The sequence below is a fragment of the Hippocampus comes genome, unplaced genomic scaffold (assembly GCF_001891065.2).
Source record: "Hippocampus comes isolate QL1 unplaced genomic scaffold, H_comes_QL1_v1.1 scaffold125, whole genome shotgun sequence".
NCBI classification, from domain to species: domain Eukaryota; kingdom Metazoa; phylum Chordata; class Actinopteri; order Syngnathiformes; family Syngnathidae; genus Hippocampus; species Hippocampus comes.
Genome location: NW_017805453.1, coordinates 458253 through 476540, shown reverse-complemented (window position 1 = coordinate 476540; position 18288 = coordinate 458253). Strand labels below are relative to the sequence as shown.

At 42.0% G+C, this 18288-nt stretch overlaps 2 protein-coding genes across 3 annotated transcripts in view; both read left to right on the top strand.

The window, feature by feature from the left end:
* Positions 1-1913: 1913 nt before the first annotated feature.
* Positions 1914-11656, top strand: mfsd1 (major facilitator superfamily domain containing 1). 2 transcript variants are annotated; one of them, XM_019874282.1, is made up of 17 exons: positions 1914-2127; positions 2268-2320; positions 3394-3506; positions 3588-3630; positions 3719-3786; positions 4664-4772; positions 4866-4968; positions 6236-6334; positions 6567-6678; positions 7748-7804; positions 8061-8217; positions 8438-8535; positions 8621-8733; positions 8821-8868; positions 8955-9021; positions 10732-10837; positions 11270-11656. In XM_019874282.1, the coding sequence occupies exons 1-17, from the start codon at positions 1953-1955 to the stop codon at positions 11327-11329; spliced, it is 1581 nt and encodes a 526-aa protein (XP_019729841.1). In that variant the 5' UTR covers positions 1914-1952; the 3' UTR covers positions 11330-11656. The 2 variants fall into 2 exon arrangements, with proteins under 2 accessions (XP_019729841.1, XP_019729840.1); XM_019874281.1 differs by lacking the exons at positions 10732-10837; positions 11270-11656 and adding an exon at positions 9894-10646 and having other exon boundaries at positions 1916-2127.
* Positions 11657-13751: 2095 nt separating this feature from the next.
* Positions 13752-18288, top strand: part of schip1 (schwannomin interacting protein 1) — a 234990-nt gene continuing 230453 nt past the window's right edge. The window contains exons 1-2 of the mRNA XM_019874276.1: positions 13752-13883; positions 13986-14076. Of these exons, the coding sequence (XP_019729835.1) occupies positions 13861-13883; positions 13986-14076 (114 nt within the window). The 5' untranslated portion in view covers positions 13752-13860. The remainder of the gene's footprint in view (positions 13884-13985; positions 14077-18288) is intronic.

Below are 18288 nucleotides of genomic sequence, written 5' to 3'. Positions count from 1 at the left end.
TCCGTGTTCAGTGGTTCTTAAATTAGGGTCCCCGGAAGCCCTGGATTATTAGAACCAATTATTAGCTATGTTGTATGATATAAAAAAGTTCAAACCTATGTATGGGCATTCGAATCCAAAACCAATTGTTCCTCTCTACCTTAGCTTTGGGCCAATCTACTCAATCATGACAGCTGTTTTCAAAGTAGAGTCAGTGGTCTGCAAAGGGCCAGGGGTGACAGGCGGTCCCGGCATACACCAGAAGTCCAGGCATCCACAGATCATGAACAGAATCTGTTTCGAGAAATATGTCATGGATAACACAAATCATACTATGCGTTGAAGCAATTTGGCTGTCATAAAGTTGTCAAGTTTAACGCTGTTCAAATGTTAATTGGCAAGCCATGGCCAAGGGAATGAATAATATGTCTCAATAAACTGCAAAGCCTTACAGATGTCAAATACGGATGGCCTTCCATCTGTCCAAATGATACCTATGGAATATAAGAGGAAGTTTATAGTGACAATTCATTTCCACTGGGCTCCTTTCTTGTCATATTTAAAACAACGCGAACATGATTCAGTTCATGCTGGTTTCTTCGTGGGAATTAATTGAACTTGGTAGTCGCTTCAAAATAAAAATGGAATATGGTGCACACATAGACATTCTGTCCTGATACGGCTCATTTTTATGCCTGCCTTGTTTAACTGACTCAACGGATGATATCGTACGAACTGATTAGATGTATTATTTCTACTTTTCAAGCATTATTGTCTCATTCCACATTATCACCCAATGAAAAACAAAGCTGGCTGTTAAAGGTTGAGAACTCGATGCAGATTTTATGACACAATTAAAAGGACAAACCCATTTTGTAAGAAATATAAAAAAGAAAAGTAGATAATTTGCTTGTGGGCCCCATAAAATGAGGAGGTGTACTGCAACTGGCCCACCAAACCATAAATATTAAACTTCAGCCTTATTTAGACTTTTATTGTGGTTTAAATGTATTTTTCAATATTCATTCTATTGTTCACCTTATGAAATATTTATCCATCCATCTATTTTCTAATCCGCTTTCGCTGTGCTGGAGCACATCCCAGCTGTCTTCAGGCAGAAGGCGTGGGACACCCTGAATTGGTTGCCAACAAATTGCAGGGCACGCATGGACAAACAACCATCCATGCTCACGATTACAACTATTTTGGAATGTTGGGAAAAAAAAAACATTACCCGGGGAGAACATGCAAACTCCATGAGGGAAGGCTGGAGCCTGAATCAAACTCTGCACCTCTGCATGCACTGTGAGGCAAACATGCTTACCAGTGGATCACCGTGCCACCTCTTATGAGATAGTCTCAACTCAACTCAAATGTATTTATAGAGCACTTTCAAACAGCCGTCGCTGCACACAAAGTTCTGTACATGGAGTAACTAACATATACAACAGTAAAGCAAAGCAACAAATCAGTATCAAAGACGGTAGAGAGCACCAAACAGTATAACTAAGATCATAATTTGGGTCATGCTGAGTCAAATGCCAAAGAATACAAGTGAGTTTTGAGGCGGGTTTGAAAGATGGGCAGCGAGGAGCCTTGCCGAGTGTTCAGTGGGATGTCATTCCAGAGAGAGGGACCAGCAACGGAAAGGTTTGATCCCCTCTGAGCCTCAGTTTGGTGAGTGCGTGCGTGCGTGCGTGTGTGTGTGCGTGTGTGTGTGTGTGTGTGCGCGCGCGCGCGCGCGTGTGTGCGCGTGTGTGTATGTGATATTTTTAAATTTATAAGTGACAATTAATTTTGTATATGACAATTAATAACTTTTGCTTGAATTAAATTCTAAATAAATTGTCCTGTGTCGCTTTTTCCGGGTTCCTGGCGGTCTCGTGCATTCACGTGACGTGCATGTGCCGGTCATGTGACGGGTCACTTGCCTCTTCTTCACTTCCGTCAACTTTCCTCTGTCGATCCCAAACATGGCGGACATCGAGGAGGACCGGCCGCTTCTCGCGGCAGAAGCTGGGGATGAGGACTCCTTGTCCGGCGGAGAGGAGAGTGGCCGTGTCGGCAGACCGCTGCCCGCCATCTGCGATCCGGCGCACGTCTTGCACCGGGTCGTTGTCTTGGTGTTTATGTGTTTCCTCGGATTCGGTAAGCACGAAAGGGCGCCAACGTGGAGCGTCGGCGTTATTTAAAAACTCTTGTTTACGAAATAGAACCTTCAGCTTCACCCAAGACTTGTGTCGCGTGAAAGGTTCCAATTGTGTGCTTGTGGGGTTATTTTATTTCAGGAAGCTACTTCTGTTATGATAACCCGGCTTCTCTTCAGACTGAAGTCCTGCAGGTAAATGATCCCATTTGATGTAAAAAAAAAATGACAAGAACGCAGCAATTTTCCCGCATTAAAAAAAAACAAAACAAAACACACGCCTCCAGTAAACCATGTTTAAAATATAACCACAGCAATATGTCCATCTAGTAGCAAATCCACAGTCCCATTCAAATAAAATGTTTCACTGAGACTGGCCATGGTCTCAAAATAAAAGCTCTATGCCCCCCCCCCCCGCCCCCCCAAAAAAGGTTTTCTGACTTGAAATGCCCCCTTATCCTGCGCGATAGACAAAACATGACAGTGACATTTAAAATGCGTTTTCCTTTTTTTTCTCTTTGGCGATTTGCTTTCATTTTTAACCTGCACCAAATTCTTGACTTATAATGTGAAACACGTACAGTATGGGCACATGATTCCTAATAAATCACGCCTTAAAATCGAAGTGACACCTAAGCCTTAGATGTTAGCATAAAATGAGTTATCAAACTGTATGGCAACTGGTCTATACTGCTTGTCTGTTGTCGAAGAGTAATACTGGACCAGCTCGTAATCTTTTTTCATGAAGATCTACACACCCCTGTTTGTGACATGAAAATAAAGAGTGCAAGACAAATCATTTTTAAATTCTTATCCACCTATTGTGACCTATAACCTGTACAACTATGTACTGTATAGATAGATAGGTAGGTAGTGTTTGTCTTTTCAAAAGGAGAAGTAAAAATAAACAGTTGAGATAATGTTTCGTGTTTTGGCCAATCATACCTTTTCAGTTTATGGCCCAAAGGGTCAACCTTGGACCAAAACATGCTGACACTGACTCTGTTTTTTTCCAAGTTACTGCTCGTGCCTTTCTGTTCGCAGCCATGTTGTCGGCGCAGGCAGCGTACTTCAGTGAAGATTCTTGTAGTACTACGCAAGCTGCTTAAAAAAGCAGTTTTATATTAAAAATAAATAAATTAAATATCCGGAGCAATAAACTCAAACTAATTGACCAAACCTATTAGTATTACAGCACTACAATTGACTTGTATTTAACTTGCTTGAAAAGTAAAATGCATAAAGCAATCGACTTGTGTTTTGTGAAGGATTTGAACCTGAACACGGCCAAGTTCATGCAGCTATATGCCTGGTACTCGTGGCCCAATGTCATCCTCTGCTTCTTTGGGGGATTCCTCATTGACAGAGTCTTTGGCATCAGGTAATATCAGCATTTAATAAGTTGGAGTTTTCAGCCACATGACTACTAAATGTTTTTTTTTCTTTTTTTTTTTCTGATTAGGCTGGGAACCATCATCTTTTCCCTGTTTGTTTGTATTGGACAGGTAGGTTTGTATTATTTTCCAGCTTGCATTTTCAGGCATATTTTGGGGGAGATTTTAATATGTTGTGTTGTTGTTTTCATCCATACAGCTCATATTTGCTACTGGAGCTTTGGTAAATCGTTTTTGGTTGATGGAAATTGGACGTTTTATATTTGGGTGAGGAAATGATCATTTATGTGTATTACACTGAAATAAAGATTTGCCAGGCTGAAAATAAAACACAATTTAAAGGAAAATAATATACACAGAACATACTGTGACGACTCCCAATGGGATAAGCCGAAAGGAAAAGATGTAAAAAAAAAAAAACAAAAAAGTTTATTTTTATTTTTATTATTATTTTTTTTTTTAAATAAACAACTGATGTGAACATTTTTATTGAATTGTTGTTTAGGTACACTTTTTTTGTGTTTATCTTGATGTCTAATGTTCAAACTCTGCATAATGTTACAGTGACTTGGCGTAAACCCTCGGTTTTGTTTTTGATGAACACGAAGGCCCACCACATTGCTGTTAGTCATAATGGTAGTACTTTGGAGAGCAAATTATTTTTTCAGGTGGTACTTTGTTGGATAGATTTTTTTTAAGAAGGATATACAGTACTGCATATTTAGGTTGGTTGCTTTTAATTGGTACAAAGTGAGAGATGAATGCAGGCAATTATTTTCCTTAAAAGGCTAATTTTGTTGAATATATCAATCCTATACTGTGAAAATGCGCATTGTTCGCACATAGATATATCTTTTTGATTATACTCTACTCAGCCTATGAAGGAAAATCATTTTTGAATAACTATAGTTTATTATTATTAATCTTGTGGGGAGCTAATGATTTTTATATGCATATGCAATACGCGTAAAATGTCATGTAATGCTCCCAGGAAAAATGTACTTTCAATGTAATGTGTACATTTTTGTAGAGTGGCTAAGAGTTTAAAGTGAGCTATGATTGTGATTATGATTTGCGGTTCAGCTGCTGTCCAAGTGGATGAAATGTATTTTTTTTTTTTTTTATGCTCTGTTGTTGTGGATAGAATTGGAGGGGAGTCCCTGGCTGTGGCCCAGAACACGTATGCAGTCAACTGGTTTAAAGGGAAGGAGCTCAACCTGGTGTTTGGTCTTCAGCTGAGCATGGCTCGCTTGGTAAAACAAAACAAAACCAAAAAAATTACTTTCGCTCAAGTTATGTTCAGAAGCAGCTCAATGTGTGAATGCATACACTCCCGTGGTCTGCAGGGCAGCACGGTGAACATGAACATCATGGGCTGGGTGTACAGCAAAGTGACTCTCCTGATTGGTGCTCCCGGTCACACCACGCTAGGCTGCTCGTTCATGATAGGTAAGTAACGAAATAACAAAATTCAGGCTTGGGTTTCATATCCCAAGAGTTAACCAAGCCTTCAATGGGCCCTTGTCGAAATATCAGCTAACAGATCAGAAGGAGAACTGAAAGTGCAACAGGTCATGTGAATGACACCAGTGAGAGGAACCGTCACTTCTACTTATTTTTAAACCATCAGCTTTTAGAAACAAGTGGTCAAGGACTTTCTCAGGCTCCTTTGTCAAATTTGTTGGTTTGTTCTTTGGGTTTGTTGACGTTATGTTGAGCAATTGTGGTGAAAATGTGATTTCTATTGTTTCAAAACCTTTTTCAGACATTTCTAAAAAAGGGAACCCGTTGAGTGCCAGCAAATTTAGAGCATTCTGACTGATCTTTCACATCTCACAGAATATTGTGTTTTATGACTATGCAAACAAAGGAACTACAAAATGAAATACAAGGCTCTCTTTGTTCAAAACACACACCTGTGTGTGTGTGTGTGTGTGTGTGTGTGTGTGTGTGTGTGTGTGTGTGTGTGTGTGTGTGTGCGCACGTGCGTGTCTCTCTTTTGTGACACTCTTTATAAGATAAGAAAACCTTTATTTGTCTCACAATGGAGAAATTCCCAATTTACAGCAGCAAAATTATGAAATGGAGAAGTTGAAGAACAAAAGGAATAGAAGACTTAAAGTGACAAACTCTTTGATCAATCACAAGGTGCTTGTAAATCTTAAGATATCCGTCAAGTTCACAATCGGCTACGTTGTTTTGATACATGATAATCTCATCGAAACGTCAAGTTTGCTGCTGCCATCTAGCGGTGGGGTTCTGAAGCACACCCTTGTATGTAATTTTTGCTCGTAATGCAAGACAAAACAACAGCCCAAGTGACTGTTCGTGTTGACAAAAAACTCTTTAGTTAAGACACTCATACCTCCCTCAGGGCAGGGCGGAGCAGAGAATTTTTGTCTGGGGTGTCCTACCCGCCCTTAGTAGGAGAATGTGTTTCGTGATGTCTGTTGCATGCACCACATTGACAGATCTGCACACTATTTGACAAGTGTGCTTCAGTGGCTTGGTGATGAACTGCTGCCTCCATGAGTAAAAAAAAAAAAGTTTGATTCCTTTCCTGTCTCTGTGGGAGCTATATTTTTTGTGTGCTTAGTCCTTGCAAAGTAATATCAGAACTCTTGTCAAGATCTAAATGAAATTGAGCCCGAAATCTTGTCCATCAATATTTGCAACCATTCCCATATTTGAGTTTAATCCTGTTTTCTCTCCTCAGCTGCTGTAACCTGCATTTTCTCGCTAATCTGTGCTCTGGTCCTGGCATTCCTTGACAAAAGAGCAGAGAAAATACTCCAGAAGGAGCAGGGGAAAACTGGTAAAGCATTCTGACTTTGGCTTGTACATGCCTCCTTTGACCCCCGGCGTCAAAAGCTTCAGACTATAAGCAGCTATTTCGTTGTCCGCTTTTAGTTACAATATTTCTGACTTGAATGAATGCGCGCTGTATTTAAAAAAAAAAAACAAAAAAAAACTGCTGTAATGTAATTATATGGCTTTTTTTGAAAATTAGTTTCTGCTTCAATGCATGTTTGTATCTTGACTGTCAGGTGAGGTAATTCAACTGACGGATGTGAAAGACTTCCCCTTGCCCCTGTGGATCATCTTCATCATTTGTGTCAGCTACTATGTGGCCATCTTCCCTTTTATTGGACTGGGACAGTGAGTATTACACCCCCTCACTCAACCAGGAATCACTTCAAACGGTTTTATGTATGTATGTATGTATGTATGTATGAATGTATGAATGTATGAATGTATGAATGAATGAATGAATGAATGAATGAATAAATAAATAAATACGTTTTATCCTCCCAAAATGTATTGAAATTGGTCTAAAGTCAACGGGGCGGCAAATTAATGGTCTCTCTATTTGGGAACTCTGTATTTGGGAATGGAAAATTTTTCCAAACGGATCAGTACGCACCAGTCCACGTAAAAAAAAAAAAAAAAACAAGTTGCCGCGATGGCGACAAGCTTGGAGGAACGGGTCCGCAACATACAGAGCACATCCGAATTTTGGGAGTGTTGCATTCTTAAACCTAAAAAATAAATTGGAGTGCAGTCTGTTTGCCACAAAGTTGTTCTTATAATTTCCACTTTTCTCTTGCTAATAGGAGAGCTGTGAGCTTGTCTGAGGAAATGTGCATCTGAATTTTGAATGAGACCATTTTATGTCTCATTAGAGTTGTTGTTAAGTTTACCGATGCTGTAACGCCGCAGATAATTTACAATAATAGTTTCTTATGGGGAGCACTGAGCGTCGTAGGCATCTGCTGAAAACATATTTATTGTCCTTGAATGAATGAGAAAGAGAATTCAACTCCTAAACAAGACGTCCTTATGTTTGAAGGCCACTCTGGGAGTATAATAGAGGGCCTTGTTAGATTTGCACAATGTCCGTATCTGCAGTAAGTTTTTGTGGCAGAATGCTGCATGACTATCAAGCCACAGAGGGGTGGAAGTGGGCGTCAGAAACGGAAAATGGTTTTGAAAATGGGTCGACGGTGAGACAAATCAATTGATGTCGTCGCAACTTGAAAGACGCTCTCAAATCATTTAGCGACTGATGTAGCTTCTTCACTCGACTGTACTGTGCTCCCAAAGCAAGTCGTTGTTTAGTTGTCGTACAAATGGGAGCCAAAATGATGGATGCCAGAGGGAAAGCTGCGTAAGTTGTAAGTGAGTGTAAGCTGAGCAACGGCGTCATCTTGCCTCCTTTTTCCTCCAGGGTCTTTTTCATCGAGAAATTTGACTTTTCCCCTGCTGAAGCGAGAGCTGTCAACAGGTAATTCATATTAGACAATGTTTACACCGAACCATATTTCATTTGCAAGTGCATTTTTTCTGATTGTACAGGTTTTTCCTCCCTAAAATATATATTTTTCTTTCTATTTACTGTGTCTATAAACAGTCGACATAGCCCTGTACATATAGCAGGTTTTGTGATCCCCTTTATAACAGGGTGTGCACACTTTGGCACTCGCATGACCTCAGTTGTTTTTTTTTCAACTCATCTCCATGTACCCTTTTGAATCCCTCAGCATCGTTTACATCATCTCGGCGCCGGCGTCTCCCGTTTTGGGCTTTTTGGTGGACAAGACTGGGAGGAATGTGATTTGGGTGATGTGCGCTGTGTGCACCACGCTGGCCTCTCACATGATGCTGGCCTTTACCTTCTGGACCCCCTGGATTGGCATGGTAACCTGTGAAATGTTTTGGACGCGAATGTGTTTTTTCACGCGGTAATGGACCAACGGAAACTAAATTCGATTTTTTTTAAACAGTCTAAATTTTTTAAAATCTTGACTCCCCTCTCTGCCGTAACAAATGCAGTTTTATTCAATAACATGATACATATTTCATCTCAACCATTATTTACAGCATTCAGTGTATAATCTCGCATCCGTGTGTCTTCCAGTCACTGCTGGGGTTGTCCTACTCCCTCTTGGCATGCGCACTTTGGCCCATGGTGGCCTTCGTGGTACCTGAGCACCAGCTGGGAACAGCCTATGGCTTGTACGAACCCATCTACTTAATTTCCCTCTAATGAACTCTAGCTGATTGTGTTTCATTAATTTAATGGTAATGTTCCTCCCCATAGCATGCAGTCTGTCCAAAACCTCGGATTAGCTCTCATCGCCATGGCAGCAGGAGCCATCCTCGACACCAAAGGATACCTATTTCTCCAAGTCTTTTTCTGTTCCTGCATCTGCAGTCAGTCGCTTTTCTATTTTTCAGCCCCGAAAACCTTTTTTTCATGATTGACAGCCTTTTCCACATTTGTGCTCTCTTGTCTTGCAGTTGCACTGGTGGCGGTGGTGATGCTTTACTTTGTGGATTATCTAAGAGGTAAGAGAATATCTTAACCGTGGTAGTGAAGCACGCTCTTCTATCCCCCGGCCTTAATCACTTCCCTCCTGTTTGTCTCCCTCCAGGAGGAGATTTGAACCGGTCAGCTGCAGCCAGAGCCAAACTCCTGAAAGAAGCTACTTCAGAAGCTGAGTGAGTAGCAGCCGCTCTTCACCCGCTGCTGTTGCTTTTCCGCCCACTCACAGGCGTCTTAGAAACGTAATGAACAACCCACTCATCTAAGCAAGTGGCACGCATATTTTTGGCTCTTCTGAGAATTGCTTTACCCTGAGCTGAATCGACTGTTTACTTTCCTGGCATGTCTACCCTCACCAGCCACTTTATTAGGTTCACCCGTGCAATGAGATCTAATCCGCTATATGTGGGAGATCACGCGACTAAACCCGGTAAACACATTTCTGTATATGTTGTAATAGTTAGCAAGACAACGGTTTGACATGATTGTTTGAAGTCAAACTGGTGGGGGGGAAAAACATTTACATGATTTATAAGTAGGTTTGTTTATTTATTTATTTATTTTAATTTAATTGTATGGCAAAGAACCCGTCGAACCCCTGAAACCGATTCACCGAACCCCGAGGATTCGATCGAACCCAGATTAAGAACCACTGTTCCAATGGAACTACTGTGATAGTGAAAGTAAATCCCGGCGTTCTGGTCATAAAATAATTCAAGAGATTTGTTTAAATGACAACAAAGTCCCATGGAATTTCTTGTGAATTACCTTCGTCAGATCCGGAGGATGGACTGAAAAATTAAACTATGAATTCATGTTGTTAATAGGAGATCAACAATGCTTCAGTCATTTCCCTTTTTAAAAAGTGGTCGCTGAGACAATTAGACTCATGACAATGTTAGTCATGTCGGAAGAAAGCTTTCAGCACTTGACGCTTGTTCATGTAACGTGACACGAGTCGTTTTAGTGGGTCAAATAAGTTTATAATTATTGCCCACCACCATCTGTCTGAGTAAATTGCCCCCATGCTGTAATTACTCTTTTCCAGATGATGATGATGAGGGATTGCACACGGTCCTGGGCGTACAGAGGCAGAAGGCCGTACCGTCCACCCCTCAGCTGTCAGTCAGTGGGCCGTGGGGTCAGGACTGCGGGACTCGTGACTCAGTACTGCCATCAACTGAGTATCTGGATGTAACGCTGTTTTTTGGGGGGGCTTCTGTTGAAGAAGGAAGTAAACATTTTAAAGCTTTTTCGGTCTTGGGATGGAGAGGAGCCTCACAACCCAAGATATGTAATGACCTTATACTGTGGAGAGTCATTTTAAAGTGCATTTTAATACATATAATATATATATATATAAGGATCCTGGATTCTCTCCAAGGGACCAGAGGGACTTGAGATTTTAATCATACGCACTACAAAATGGTAATCGTGGCTGCTTTAAAGGGGCATTGCTCTTTAATTGAAGTCTTAGTCGTCATGTAATTATGTTATCTGCTCCCCACTGGCTTTGGGGATTGATTCGTGTATATTTTTTGCATTCATAACCACTCAATTGTCTTTTGTATTTTTTAAGAAGTTTTATGAATGTGTCCTTTTGAGGACCGTTTATTCACTAAGTTCAAGTAGTGAGCTGAATGAAAAATATGACTGATCTGTGTGGAAATGATTGATGCACTACAGCCAAGTAGTAGTGTGAAACGCTCTACAAACCACTTGAACAATCATGGGTTGGTTTTGTGAAACCAAGTAAAAAAAAAAAAAAAAAAATTGAATAAACAGCTTTCTGAACAACGCAGTCAATTTGTATTTTATTCTCCACAGGCAGTGTGTGAAGTTGTGTTTGTGGAGTTGCTGGAAGGCTTAATTGTGTTGTGGTGTAGGAACACACGGCGGCCCAGTCAGCTGACAGAGGGCGGTGTGGCGAGATTGTCACCTATGTCTGCCTTTGGCTTGCGCAACCGCTATCTCTCCAAGCTTGGAGCACAGGTAACATGCACGCAATCACTTGATAGACATTTAGTTTTGTCAGTCATACTCATTACCGTTTAGTACAATTGAGGACCTTAAGTAGACGGCAATATTTTCTTCCAACTTATGACTCGAGGTCTCAAAACGATTAATCGATTGTCATAATAATCATTGATTCATTTGACGTTTGATTCGATATCGATTAATCGTTGCACCTCTCATTCATACAATGTATGTTTACGACTTAAGAGGCCTATTTGTTTCAGAAATTGCTCATTCGAGTTGAGGGGTTTGGCTGTAATTCATTAAATCTATAATGTGCTACTTCAGGTCTTGATTGTGAGCCAGAAGGATTGATTTTGATGCCCCGCTGATGTATTTGTTTATCCATCACCACCTCCTCGGCTCCAAATGAGGTCTTCTCCTGCTCTTTCCTCTCTGCTCTCTCAGCTGCCACACCACTGCTCCGGCCATCTGTCATCGCTTGCCCACAGGAGTGTTCTGAAGTGATGCCCTTCATTCGGCTGCACTCCTCTGGCACTTTAGCGATGCGACTCCAGACAAGTATGCAATGACAATAAGAAATGGGACAACGAGAGAGCCTGTTTACCACCTTCTGAACTTGTAGACATTACGTTCATAGCACCAAGCCACTTTCAACCTTCACACGGGTGATTGTTTTCCTTCTGAGTGGACACGTATTCTCCCTCCCCACCCCTCCGTTTGGTTTCAATTAATTTGTTTGGGACACAGACCACAGACGCTGTTGTGCTGCATCTTTTTTTAAACCACTGCAACCTCACAGAACACAGTAACGCTCAATGCGGTGTCTCGAGACAAAATGTAGACCATCAAGACTCAAGGACAGAAGGCCTTTCATATTTCAGCGCAGACATTGTTTTGTTCATTTATTTGAATCTACAACCTCATGTAGTGTCCCGGCGCTTGGTGCTACTCGGCACACTCGGCACTTTTATAGTCCATGCAATGGGTGCGTTAAATTACTTAACTCCTATGTTCTAAATAGGATGAATCAGACTTTTATTGTTGAATATTAACTAATAGCAATAAAATAAAACCGAGAAAAATAGCTTGTTAACAGTCTCGAGTTGTGACCTAAAATTATTCCTGCACTCATCAGAAATGGGGATATAGGAGGAATGAATCAGTTGCTCTCCTCAAGGAATGATCTACACTAATGTAGCCCTCAAGATTAGAAGTATTAGACACTAAAGCCGCATTTGCAGCAAAAGTTAAACCAACTTTTAGTTACTTGTACTCCCTGAAGGTTTCCTGTGGCCAGTTGAGTGTCCCCAAAGGTCCCAAAATTGCTGCAGTGCAATGCACCTTTTTCTGGGCCATTTATAAGTGTTCAAAAGTGTACTTTTAAAGGTACCACAAGAGTACCAAGACCCCAAAGCGACCGAGTCGGTCTCACTTGTCTTTCCTATGATTGTTACCGCTTTTTCACACCAAAATAAAATCATTAGAGGTGGAAGGAGTTGTTGTTTCAACCATTAAAGGTGTTCCCATGACAGTTATAGAAGTATAAGTGGGGTATTTTTTGGGGGGGGGGCGGGGGGGGCTGTGTGCGATGCCCAAGACAAATTGGATTGACAGAATTGGAGAGGAAAAATCATGAGCCATTAAAAAGCTGTGTGTTATGTTTGAGTGAGTCTGATAATGTGACAGCATGCGTCTGTCCCCAAGCTGTACGAGTCCAGGCTCCTAAAGTATTTTTCTACCCCCCCAATGTTCCCAAATTGCCACAAATAAAAATGCACTAACTAACCTGTAGTGAAAAGGTAATGTGGTAGTTACCATGGGGTTGCTGGTGGTGGCGTGTGCGTGGGTGAGGGCGGGGTGGGGTTTGGCTGTTAATTGTCCTGAGTCAAACACATGTACACTGTACTTAAGATTTCAGTTCACTGAGCATTTAAAGCAAATATATGCAAATACAAATCTTAAAGACCCACTAATTCATTTTTTTTTTTCAATGAGTCAAAGGTCCATAATTGGGGTCCAACTGATCCGGATTTTTTGAGGCCGATGCCAATTTTTTGACAGAAGTTTCTCGATCAACCAGACAGTAATTAAAAGTAAGTATAATGTCCCCTGCAAACATCTTTCTATTCCCTTTCTTAGCGTCTCAGGTGTCTTCAAAGGGTGAGTGATTTTACTCTATTTTACTTCTGTTACTCAATTGTTAACTTTTCTTCACATTTTTTACATTTAGAAACAATAAAACACCACCTGCAGACTTTGTAATAATTAATTCCCTTTTTATGTATAAATTAGATCAATTTGAAAGTCAGCAGCGCAGAGTAGATTGTGATCAACTTTGAAGAGTCCAAAATATGTTTGAAAATCTAGTGTAACTCTTCCTTTAAATGGGGAAACAATGAGGAAAGAACATCTGAAGTGTAAGTCAAAAAGGTAGCTCAGCTATCACACATTTTGATGAGCTAAATTAAAGCTAAGGAAAATCCACAATTCACCATCTGAAGAAATTTGAATATTCTAGAATGAACAAGCAAAATTATTCTTAACATAGAAATGAAGTAGGAAGTGCCCTTAATTCTGAAATGTATTTTCCGCGTTTGACAATACAGTATTCAAATTGACGGAGATTGATGGCTCGTTTTTTTTAAACTACAGTGGAGACTTGTTGCAGAATGTCATGTCATATGGATGTTTTCCCAATCTCAATTCATTTTGCTGAATTTTTGCATCCATTTTTTTGTTGGCTCGACTCACAATTTCTGCGCTTCTCTTCTGAACGTCAGGTGTTTCATTCATGACCGCGTGCACGTTCATCCGCCACTTTTTTGACGCATTTTCCAAAGCATGCACTTCCAACGCGCACACTAATACATGCAGTGACACGCTGTATAAAAAAACGCGCGCGCGCACTCTCCAAACCAAGTCAGGTCATCTCTCCGGCTGCTCCACCACTCTCCAAGTGTCCACTTGATCCGTGAGTGGCTGCAGAAAGAAGGGGAAACCGCGAGCGAGAGAAAGCGAAAGAGAGGGACAGCGCCATGCTGAGGAACTCCACGCACAGGTTGGTGTCACTCACTCCGCCGCTTCCCATTGCGCCGCGCTCTGCGTGGACGCGATCACGCATCTGCGCGGTGAAAGCGGTAACTTGAGCGTTGTCTTGCAGAGGCATGCATCCGGGGGAGGAGGCGAGGATGCGCGGCGGGAGTAGCGTGGCTCGGGAGCGGAGACACCTTGCTCTTCGCATCAACAACCAGGTGAGAGATTTCTTTTTTCCTCCCCCTTTCTATTGGAGCAGCAGTCTCAGCGTGGGTTGGATTCATGCAACAGAAAAATGTTTGTGTGGGTGGATCTCCTCCTTTTCCTCCTCACACTCTCTCTCTCTCTCTCCTCGGCTCTGCGAGTGGCACAAGCAATGATGTAATCCACTTTCTGGGCTTTTAATGGGAGCAGGAAGTTGATCAGACGACGTGGAGGCTCATTGATTAGAATAAAAAGCAGCAGAGATAGACGAAGTTGAGTGGAGCCATTTGCACAACATTATCAGGTTCTCTCAAAGCCAACATGCAACTTTAATTGCAGAGGATTTTGCCTCCCTGTTGCTCAAATGGATGGACTCAGTTTGCTTTTATCGGTATAGGCTTGCAGAGACATTTTTTTAAATTTGCCATGGCAACACCTTTAATCCTTTTAAAGGTACTCCTTCAGCCAGATTTTTTTTTTTTTTGGAACACTAAACCACACTGTTCTTAAAGTGCATCAGTGGACATAGGGGAGCAATCTTCCCTTCAAAGCACCTGTTTGTTTCTTTATATATTGTAAGGTATACTACACTGTTCTCAAAAGTTCAACTGGTGCATTTTGGAGGTGCGCGCTACCCTCAAAGACACTGATTTTGTACTCTAGACACTGTTTCAGCCTCGAAAACATTTGTCAAACATTTACACTGGAGCTCAATGTGACAATTCGGGGTCCAGAAATGAACCTTTTTTTGTAATTAAGGACGGGATATATGTCAGTCATTTATATCATATCATAACATGTTGCCACCCTCTTAAAATAATGGCCTCAGTAACAGTTTAACACAAAAAAAATGTTCTCAGGATGCTGGCCACCTCTGCTAAAATCAGCTCCATCCTTCATGAAACAGCTCATTAAAGTTGAACCGAAATGAAATTATTTAGACATGAAGCATCATATTCACCTTTTTCTTGCTCTCTGAAAAAATGACTTTTACGAGGGTTTACAATGTATCTATTGTTTTATCCCAGTCATATGCCTCCTGCAAGCGCTGAGGTGCACAAGTTCACCAGCTCGCTGCTAAATATTTGATGCCCGCGATGTAGTGTTGCACATTATTGGCGGCTGAGCACCTTGAGCTTTGCGAGCAGTGCGAACGCTGTTCCTTCACGGCTTTTCCACCTCACACGCATATTACAATGGATGCGACATACACACATGTGCACCGACACACATACGTGCGCACGCATGGATGCCGCTGCTTAAACTTGCAATTTTTTTCCTCCCCCCTTTGAGACCTGCTCCAATCCATTCCCACTACTCTACCTGACAGTAGAGTTTCATTATCCCCAAAAATGACATTTCCCCAAATTGACGCAGCTTATCTCCTCAGGAGGAGTTCACCTCCGTGGAGGACACTTTCTGGCCCCCTGGAGAAAGCACTCTAAGCAGTAATCGGCGTGTGAAATATGAGTGAGGATATAGAAATGCAGTTTAGTGGATAGAGAGGCCGCTCCACTTGCCGGTGTCTGTGAGAGTGATTCTGGTTCATCCTTCTTCATCCCCCGCCCCACCCTACCGCTGAGAGGCACGTTCATCTGTCCAGCTATTACCCCATAATCAATGGGACCGCGCAGTTTTTAACGGCCAACGGGCTGGTGCTGTTAAGCATTTTACACAGAGCTTATTTAAACAGCACGCCACAGCGAGGGGGGTGGGTCGCTTTTTCTTTAGCTCTTTCCGTAATGGGGTTAGGCATGAAATACACACTGCAGGTGGCATTGTTGACGCAGCACTTGTAGCCGAAATGATGAAGTCATCCATCACGATCCGGCATGAGGTCGCTCCCGATCGGAGTGCCCCAGCATGCAACAGTCTTAATCAGAACATCTGCTCGCGCCTCGGCCTGGAATCACAGATGCTGTGATCGAAGTAGGTGGATAGTTTACGACGGGGAGGATATCATTTTTCTCAAGTGTCTGATATGTCCGTACCGCCGGCAATATTTTCACATCATAATGAGATGTATATCACGTTTTTGTTTAGTGTGTGGCATCATACTTAAATCTGCTCCTTGCCACGTCATCGACAGTACTATTAAATGCACGTGTCCGTGACGGTGTCAATCAAAACTAAGAACCGACGAAACCCGAATGAACATAGCAGAACAAACATTGAACGATCTGGGCACTGACAATTGTAAATCGCCTTCGCCTGAACCAAGTCTGCCACTTTTGCCGCTTGTTATTATGACATGTTCAAGATTTTGAGTTAGGACATTGGCTTGCCCAGGTGTGCATGTCGCTTGCCTGGTAACAAAGTCGTCCATCCAAATTTAAAGTATAATTTTATTACTGTAACGCAGCTGGCTAATGTTAGCAGCTAACTAGCCAAATAGCTCACAGAGATGGCCCTCTTCATCAGAAATGGAAACAGCCGCAACCTGCTTCTTTTCCAGATGCTCGTGAATCATGAAAGGCAAGTTCTGTCTTGCAGATTTTCAAGCTCAGTTGCCTGTTAGCCGTTTTATGTTTGGCTGTAAGTTTTCCAGTGACATCACGGCTGACCCCTAGTGCGCCAATCGACTACACATTTTTATCAAGGGGATAAAGGGAGACAAGGCAGCGGAAGGTACAGCTGCAGTTTTGTGCCAAAAACAAAATGTAAAAAAAAAAAAAAAAAAAAAAAAGTAATAATAATAAACCTCAATTTTGAAACGAGCCGTCAACAATTTTGATAAATGACATAATTGGCACTGGTCGACTAATCTTGGCAACGTGACGCCACTGTGCATTCAGATTGCCATAGATACAAAGAAGGAAGTGTCGTCGAGGAAGAAATCGAATTTTGGCTGACTGTTAGGCTTCTGTGGTAACTAGCGGTGGTGGCAAACACTTCTCATTTTTATTGTGATGAATAACTCATGAGACAGGTAACACACATTTTCATCAAAAGCAGCTGTTCCTCTATTTGTGTTCGCATATAACACACGCTTCAAATCGCTTCCTGATGGGCTGTCGTTCCGTTTGGGATCGGGAAAATGACTTTTATCACACTTCATACCACAGGAACAATCTTTCAGAAACATCGGGTCTTCATGGGGGGAAAAAAAATGCTCCCCTTTAGCCCCCGGTATCGTTATGTTTGTATCAAGTTCTCGAGCACCGCATGCCTGGGAAAGAGAATGGGTGTTGAACCAGAAGAATTGTGCCAAAACATATTCCTTTACAAAGGTCATGTTCACTTTCAAAGTCATTTCTCACGTTGATGCATCTGACTTTTGTTTAATTTGTTGGAGAGCTGCACTACATCATATAAACAAGCCATACACAAAGTCTATTCGTGTATGGCTTGTTTATAACAGCCCTCCAATATGGCCGCCGGTAGTGCATTGTGGGTAATTGCTAAAAGGACGGAGCCCTCTATAGAATGCGGTAGCTCTTGCCATGTTTCCAGCCATTGCTCTGACTTGCAGGGTGAAAGTATCGACTCAATAGGGGTGTTCACACGACACACCTTTGCATCGGTGCTGCACCGACGTATTTTGTTGTGATATATCTTACACCGGTGTACATTTTGTGCAGCGTTCACACGTATAAAGCTGCTTACTAAAGAGAAGCGCGTTAACCCCCGGTGCAGCCCCACTTGCGTTCAGTTTCTGCGGCCGTGCAATACGGTAATACGGAAATAAAACATGCGCATGCGTAAAGTGTACTTCCTTTTCCCCACCTTGTTTGTGACATACCAAAAAACAGTGCTTTATACTTCTCCAGACAAATTAACACTGTGGTCTATCAGACACCGTGAAAGGATGAGAGAGAGAAAGGAAAGAAGTGCAAACTACCCAGGATGCAAGTTATGCAATATCCGTATGTAATCAACTCTTCTCATGCGTAGCAAATCTACCCCTGTAGCGTTCACACGTCCCATTTTATATCGGTGCTGCCCCGCAAATTTGCACTTACTCCAGAGTAACTTTTTAAACCACCTCCTGAGCAGGGTTAAATTAGCTCCGGTTTCAGCTGTTTTCAGGGGCTACACCGGTCTAACTTTGTACGTGTGAACGCTCTACGGGGGGCAGCCCCGGTGCTACACCGGAGTAAAAGTTGCCGTGTGAACATCCCTAATGAGTGGGCTTGCGATTTGATCGCTGAAGAAAAAAAATCTCATTGTGATGGAAGCGAGCGAACTTGTGCGCGTGTGTCTGTGAGAACGCACTTTCATTTCCT